General features: G+C 42.7%; 1 protein-coding gene across 1 annotated transcript; it reads left to right on the forward strand.

The window, feature by feature from the left end:
• The first annotated feature begins 395 nt into the window (after window positions 1-395).
• LOC148120227 (calcium uptake protein 2, mitochondrial-like) lies at window positions 396-3,899 on the forward strand. The gene is made up of 3 exons (XM_087912160.1): window positions 396-531; window positions 929-1,086; window positions 2,405-3,899. The coding sequence occupies exons 1-3, from the start codon at window positions 492-494 to the stop codon at window positions 2,495-2,497; spliced, it is 291 nt and encodes a 96-aa protein (XP_087768286.1). The 5' UTR covers window positions 396-491; the 3' UTR covers window positions 2,498-3,899.
• Window positions 3,900-8,292: the final 4,393 nt, after the last annotated feature.

Here is an 8,292-nt window from a genome sequence, read left to right on the forward strand (position 1 = left end):
TTTAAACTTAGGTTTTGTTTGTTCTTAAGTACGTAGATATTGAAATCAGATAGATCAAGGTTCAAATCTCGGTTCTACTCCATAGACCTTGGCTGGCCTCAACCTCACAGAGATTCACCTGCCTCTACCTCCATATTTCACTCTGTTCTGTCTTTAACATTTTATCAACTTGCTTAGAAAGATCTATGTTCATAAGCTTTAGGATAGAAGACTTAACATGAATAAGATTTCAATGTATAGCGTGGCGGTGGTGGCGCACGCCTTTAAAGGCAGATCTCTGTGAGTTTGAGGTCTACAAGATCTAGTTCCAGGACAGCTAGGGCTGTTACACAGAAACCCTGTCTCGAAAAACTAAAAAAGAAAGAAAAAAATATTTCAATGTATATGTAAAATTATAATTAAAAAACCTTTTATTTTATTAGAGCATTACTTTGGATGAGTTCAAGTCATTTTGCCATTTTACAACGCATTTGGAAGACTTTGCTATCGCCATGCAAATGTTTAGCTTAGCTCATCGCCCCGTGAGGCTGGGTAAGATACGGATCATTTCATTTTCATTGTCTGTACGTAGTCTCACTGTCGAGTGGATGATACCCATAAGGGGGTGACTAGCAGTAAGATAATGATCTTGTTATTCTCCCTGCGTAGCCCTGCAGGCTTACTCAAGAGTCACTTTATCTGCTTTTACTTTCTTATTCTCAAGAAAGGGAAGGACATGGAATTGAATATGTTACTGGGAACCTTGATTAACTTGAAATACCCTGCTTTACCCTCATGACATTTCTCAACCAAATGCATGATTTGAATACTCTCGTGATTTGAGCACACTCAGGATTTGAATACTCTTCTCAAATAATGGGAAATTGTGGATTAAATCCACTTAGACTAATTTACCTGGTTGATCGCGGTTTCTTGCTTTGCCTTGTAGCGGAGTTTAAGAGAGCTGTGAAGGTGGCAACTGGACAGGAGCTCTCAAACAATGTCCTGGACACCGTCTTCAAGATCTTTGACCTGGACAGCGATGAGTGCCTCAGCCATGGGGAGTTTCTTGGAGTACTGAAAAACAGGATGCATCGAGGTTTATGGGTAACAGATTTTTAGTTTGTTTATAATTTTTTTTAATCTGTGTTTTTACATGTTAGTAACAATGGTTTTAAACCTAAAATTTGAAGCAATTGAAATATATTAAATGGAATCTTTATCATTTACACAGAAACTAAACTACAACCAAACCCTGAACTGTCTTTTACAAGAATGATATTTACCATTTTCCTTGCTTTAAGAATAACCTGAGTCTGGGGAAATGGTTCCATTAGTAAGACCCTGAGTTTGGTCCCCAGAACCAGGTAAATGCCAGGCACAGTGACATGTGCTTAGAATCTCACTTCTGGAGAGCAGAGATAGGTGGGTCTGTGGGTTTTGCCAGCTAGCCAGACTACCCTCCTTTCTGAGCTTCAGGCCAGTGATTGACACCCAAGGCTGTCCTCAGACCTCTGTCATTGTACATACTTATACACACGCATGCACACATACTTGGACATACATGCACACTTGTATATTGAATGTGCACATACATCTGAATCTAATTTCAGAAATCACAGCCTAGTATCTAACCTTGAGTCTGACTTTAGATCTGACCTTGGAACTGACCTTGGACTCATTAGATTCAAATTCTGCCCTGTCATGTATTAACTGATGAATCTTTTTCGTTTTTGTTTTTTTAAGGCAGGGTTTCTCTGTGTAGCTTGAAGACTGACCTGGAACTAGCTCTTGTAGACCAGGCTGTCCTCGACCTCACAGAGATCCACCTGCCTCTGCCTCCTGAGTGCTGGGATTAAAGGCGTGCACCACAGCCACCCAGCTAACTGATGAATCTTGAAGAACCACTTAGTTTGTTCCTCAGATACCTCATCTGTATAATGAAGAAAATGATCAATTTATCAACAATACCTATATAGGGAGCTAACTATGAAGCACACAGAACCCTCAGTACATGTCGTGGCTGCAGCTAGTCACAGGCACTCTGACTAGGGGACAGAGAAAGCCCAGAATTTTGTTTCCATTAGGATCTACTAGAAGTACTCTCATGAAATAAATTCGCATCAGAATAACTTGACTTTAAGCTTCTTCACAGACAGTAAGTAGATAGTTAGGAAGAGAGCCAGATAAAAGGGATGCTCGAGAACTGATGCTTGTGTTCCTAACATAAGATTATTCATTTACAATTAGAAAAGAGATCCCGATTCCCACAGCACATATTATCTGGGGAAAATTAACAAATATGGGTTTCATTACATGCATTTGGCAACATAACCCACCCTCAGCTTTCTTTAGAGAGTATGGGAAGGCAATGAGCAGGGCCACGAGACATGATTCCAGTGCCTGACCTCTCTCTCGGTGACAGGTGTCGCAGCAGCAGAGTGTGCAGGAGTACTGGAAGTGCGTCAAGAAGGAGAGCATTAAGGGAGTCAAGGAAGCCTGGAAACAAGCTTTTTAAGGAAAAGATGCATAGCAATTACATTGTTTGAAGTGCCAGAATTTGTGACATTTTTTTCAAAGAATTAACTTTCTCTAAATCGTCATTGAGTTGCTTTGTAATGTAAAATGCCATGTACTCATTTTCTGGTTCAGGGATTGGGGGGGGGGGGTAAAATGTGTGCCACAGTGCGCATGTGGAAGTCAGAGTCCAGCCTGTGGGAGCCAGCTCTCTCCTACCGTGGGAGTCCCAGAGATTGAACTTGGGTCATGAGCTTTGGCATCAAGTGCCTTTACCTAATAAGCCATCTACCCAGCTCTGACTCAGTAATTTCTTGGTAAATTTTCATTAAAGAATATAATAAAATGAAGAGAAAGTGTTCCTTGACAAAAACACACACTACATTGTCAGAGGTCTGTATGCAGAGTGATGCTTTGGTAAGCTGGAGGCCGAGGCTGTCGCTGAGCCCTTGGACATGAGAACGCGAAGTGCTTTCTAAAAGACTAAGCAAGCGCCACCAGGGACAGGGGCTTAATTCGCAAGACAGGTATCGATGCCAGAAGCTGTCTGGTTTGCTATCGAAGAAATGCAGTTAAAGTCTCACTCCAGGCTTCCCTCGCCGTATCCTGTCCCATGTGACTGTTCCCTCGCTGTATCCTGTCCTGTGTGACTGTTCCCTCACCGTATCCTGTCCTGTGTGACTGTTCCCTCTCTGTGTCCTGTCCTGTGTGACTGTTCCCTCTCTGTGTCCTGTCCTGTGTGACTGTTCCCTCGCTGTGTCCTGTCCTGTGTGGCTGTTCCCTCTCTGTGTCCTGTCCTGTGTGACTGTTTCCTCGCTGTGTCCTGTCCTGTGTGGCTGTTCCCTCGCTGTGTCCTGTCCTGTGTGACTGTTCCCTCGCTGTGTCCTGTCCCGTGTGACTGTTCCCTCGCTGTGTCCTGTCCTGTGTGACTGTTCCCTCACTGTGTGTTCTCTGCCTTGAAAATAACCTGAGAGTGACAGTGGCCTGTCTGGAAGCAGGATAAAGTATTGACATTGATACAGGAAAAATAGGCTTTCTTCTTCTAAATTTTCCATACTTTTGAGATAGAAATACAGTACCCTCTCCCTAACACATAGGTTTGGGGGCTCAGTCTGCACAGGACACAGCTGAATACCACACTTTCCTAACAACACACACACAATGATCATAAGATCAAGGTCTCATAAGGGAAGATATATTGGGCTGTGGGAAACATGCAAGATAGCACTATAAAATAATTGGCAATAAAATAAATATGAAATAATGTTATGGGGAGATGTATGTACATGTTTATGTATGTGTATACAGGTGGGCATGTATATGTATGTGGAAGCCCCTACTCCTATAAGTAGCCCCTCACCCATGTTCCTGAAGTAACCCCAATAAACTCATTAGTTCACCAAGCTAGACTTGAATGATACTATTACTTTGGTCTGTTGTTTTTTTCTTAAGATTTCCTTATTCTGTGTGTATAAGCATTGTACTTACACTGTGTGTACCTTGTATGTACCTATGGATGTTGTAAGCCACAATGTGGGTGCTGGGAACCAAAACCCAGGTCCTTTGCAAGAGCACAAGTGCTTTAACCCTTTGGCCATCCCTCCAGCCCCTGTCCTTTATCCGGTGTTACCGCAACACGAAAATCATAAAATGTTAGGAGGTTTGTGTGGGCTTGTTGTAGTTGGCACTTGGATTGTTTTGAGACAGAGTCTTGCTATGTTACCCTGCCTGTCTTAGATCTTTTTTTTTAAGATTTATTTATTTATTATGTATACAGTGTTCTGCCTGCTGGCCAGAAAAGAGCACCAGATCTCGTTAGAGAGGTTGTGAGCCACCATGTGATTGCTGGGAATTGAACTCAGGACCTCTGGCAGAGCAGCCGGTGCTCTTAACCTCTGAGCCACCTCTCCAGCCCCTGTCTTAGATCTTGATATGCAGTCCAGGATGTTCCTAAATTCAGAGACTCACCTGCCTCTGCCTCCTGCATTGTGGGACTAAAGGACATGATGACAATGATGTGTCGCAGTACAGAAGATTGTACACACTTGCAAGACCAATGGACTACAGTAGACATGTCTCACAGACATGATACAGTAGACACGTCTCACAGACATGATACAGTAGACGCGTCTCACAGACATACAGTAGACACGTCTCACAGACATGATACAGTAGAGACGTCCCACAGACATGATACAGTAGACACGTCCCACAGACATGATACAGTAGACACGTCTCACAGACATGATACAGTAGAGACGTCTCCCAGACATGATACAGTAGACACGTCCCACAGACATGATACAGTAGACACGTCTCACAGACATGATACAGTAGACACGTCCCACAGACATGATACAGTAGACACGTCTCACAGACATGATACAGTAGACACGTCTCACAGACATGATACAGTAGACACGGCCCACAGACATGATACAGTAGACACGGCCCACAGACATACAGTAGACACGTCTCACAGACATGATACAGTAGATACGTCCCATAGACATGATACAGTAGACACGTCCCACAGACATGATACAGTAGACACGTCCCACAGACATACAGTAGACACGTCTCACAGACATGATACAGTAGACACGGCCCACAGACATACAGTAGACACGTCCCACAGACATGATACAGTAGACACGGCCCACAGACATGATGAGGTGCTTTTCAGCAAGGCACCCAGAACATTAAGTTAAAGAAGGGCTGTTTTTCAACAGTGCGCTAGGAGAATCCCATGTCCACACACACCTGTCATCTTCCAAGCTCATGGCAGCTCAGTGAGCTGTGAGCGCTGAATTGTTTTCCAGCCCAAAATGCCAAATCCCTTTCACAGTCCTCCTGAAAACAACATGGTCAGGTCTACAGAGCAACCCACCATGATCCTGGTCCCAATTTTTGTTCTAGTTTGTTTTCTGTTGCTTTGACAAACAGCATGACTGAGATCAACTTGGGGAGGAAAGCATTTCTTTTAGCTCACCTCTCCTACAGTCCATCATGAGGGAGATCAGGGCAGGGACCTGGAGGCAGGAACTGATCCAGTGGCCATGGAGGAGTGCTGCCTACTCGACTGCCCCTCCTGACTTCCTCAGTCTGCTTTCTTATCCCACCTGCCCAAGGGTGGCACTACTCCCAAAGGACTGGGCCTTCCCACATTGATAATCAGAAAATGCCCCTACAGAATTGCCTATTGACCAATCTTATGATAGCATTTTCTCAACTTAAAAAAAAAAGCACTCCTAGGAATTCAAATAAACATCTACAAATAATCATTGTATCATTAAACATTTAGGCAATATATGTAAACACTCTAGTGTCCATCAAAAGATAAGTAGAAACACAAGTGTATGGTATGCATAGAGTACAACATTGTTCCACTGTAGTAAGGAGGCCGCTTGTTGGGTCCCAGCTACTCAGCCCAGAAATAATCACACAGAAACTATATTAATTAAAACACTGTTTGGCTCTAGCTTCTTATTGGCTAGCTCTTCCATATTAATTTAACCCATTTCCATTTATCTGTGTATAGCCACAAGGCTGTCGCTCACCAGGTAAAGTTCTGGCATCTGTCTTTGGCAGGGCTACCTGACTTCTCCCTACTCTGCCTTCCCTCTCCCAGCATTCAGTTTAGTTTTCCCTGCCTACCTAAGTTCTGCCCTATCAACAGGCCAACGCAGTTTCTTTATTCACCAATGGTATTCACAGCATACAGAGAGGAATCCCATATCACTGCACTCCACCATATATAGGTTCTGATACATGGTACACCATGGATGGATCCTGAAAAGATTATTTACACAAAATGAAAGCCAGCAGAAAGGATTCATGTACAGTGGTCGTGTATCCAGAACTAGGAGTGAAGTGGGCAGTTGGTGGTCACTTGTAGTTAAAGAATGTTAGAGTTTATGAAAAATTTTGTGAACACCTATTAGTAATGGGTGCACAACAGTAAGACTGATATCGCTGAGTCACACATTTGTAAATGATGAAAGTTTCCATTTTTGTGTGTTATATATTTTATCACAATTTTTAGATTTGCAGTGTAATATAGCAAAATCCACTAAATGTGTACTAGAAATGAGTGAACAATCAAGCATGTGCATTATATCTTAATACAGCTGTTCTTTTTTATATAAACAAGATTAATTAATAGATTCAGTATTTGGAAATAGCAAGGAAAAACAAAGGATTGGAATTGGAATTCTCATCTTTATCTTCCTAATTTTTCCCACAACCACCAGTAATTTTCAAAAAAATACATTTATTGGGAGAGGTGGCACACACACATGTGACGTGGGATGCATGTGGAGGTCAGAAGATAACTTGAAGACTGTCTTCCACCATGTGGGTCCTAGGGATCAAACTCACATCTTCAGTCTTATCAGCAATTGCCTTTCATCCTGAGCCATTTTGCTGGCTCCCACTGCCATCTTTAATAGATATTTATAATGTCAACTTATTACTCAGATACTTACCCCAGTAATAAATACCTGAAGTAATCAATTTGTAAAAAGAGAAAGGTCTTTTGGCTCATGGGTTTAGAATTTCCAGTCCATGATCAGGTATGGACCCAATGCTTACAGGCTTCTGTTGGGGTCCAAGGTGGCAGTGATGGGAAGTACATGGTAGGAGAAAGACACTCTTGGCCAGAAAGAGGAAGCAAGCAACAAAGGTCTCATTCCCCTAAAGGACATATTCCTGATGACCCAAAGCCTCCCTCTCTAGGCCCTTCTAAAGGCTTCACTGCATCCCACAGCACCAAGATGATGAGCAAACCTTTGAAAATGTGGATCTGTGGAATTAAAGCTTGCACCACAAATTAATCTTTCAAGATAAAGCTCTAACACACATGAATTGTAAAAATAAAGTAACACGTAACCAGGAATTCATGCACAGCTATCTTGGAAGAGTGCCCCCAAATAAATTCAGATTTCTGGAACACCATTGAGTCAATGCCCTCTAGAATACCTAACAACTCAGCAGAGAAACAAGGGAAGAAACTGGGCATGGTTGGTTGTGCTGTAATCCCAACTATCTGGGAGTCCAAGGATAGGATCACCTGAGTTCAGGTTTTGAGGCAAACCTGGGCAAGAGTGAGATATTATATCAGAAAGGAGAGAGAGGGAGGGGTGCTGTGGGATAATGAATGCTCTTATACACTATAAGATTTGTCACTCATATTGATTTAATAAAATGCTGATTGGCCAGTAGCCAGGCAGGAAGTATAGGTAGGGCAACCAGACTGGGAGAATTCTGGGAAGAGGAAAGGCAGAGAGTCGGTCGCTACCCAGATACAGAGGAAACAAAATGACAATGCCTTACTGAGAAAAGGTACCAAGCCACATGGCTAAACAAAGATCAAAAGTTATGGGCTAATTTAAGTTGTAAGAGCTAGTTAGTAATAAGCCTGAGCAATAGGCCAATCAGTTTATAATTAATATAAGCCTGTGTGTGTTTATTTGGGACTGGATGTCTATGAAACCTGGAGGGATTGGGACTGGATGTCTATGAAACCTGGAGGGACAGAAACTTCCTTCTATAGAGCAGGAGAGAACAGAAGGAGGAGCAGGAATAAAGGGGATAGAAATGGGGGAGAGGATAAAGGAGGGGACGGAGAAAAGAGAGGAGAAGAAAGTTAACAGCAGCCAATACCTCTGTTCACTGAGAAAGGTGAGAGCACACAGATTGATCTGAGTCCCTAAGAGAACTCTGTGCTCATTAGTTAGCAGAGCACAAATTAAGACAAGATACTAATCCATACTTATCAGATTGGCAAAATACAGA

This window comes from Myodes glareolus, chromosome 12 (assembly GCF_982192425.1).
Source record: "Myodes glareolus chromosome 12, mMyoGla1.1, whole genome shotgun sequence".
In the NCBI taxonomy this organism is placed as follows: Eukaryota; Metazoa; Chordata; class Mammalia; order Rodentia; family Cricetidae; genus Myodes; species Myodes glareolus.

Coding starts and splice junctions, on each gene's coding strand:
- LOC148120227 (XM_087912160.1), top strand. CDS start 492: ATGCAAATGTTTAGCTTAGCTCATCGCCCCGTGAGGCTGG. Junction 532..928: donor TCATCGCCCCGTGAGGCTGG/GTAAGATACGGA, acceptor TTTGCCTTGTAG/CGGAGTTTAAGAGAGCTGTG. Junction 1,087..2,404: donor GGATGCATCGAGGTTTATGG/GTAACAGATTTT, acceptor TCTCGGTGACAG/GTGTCGCAGCAGCAGAGTGT.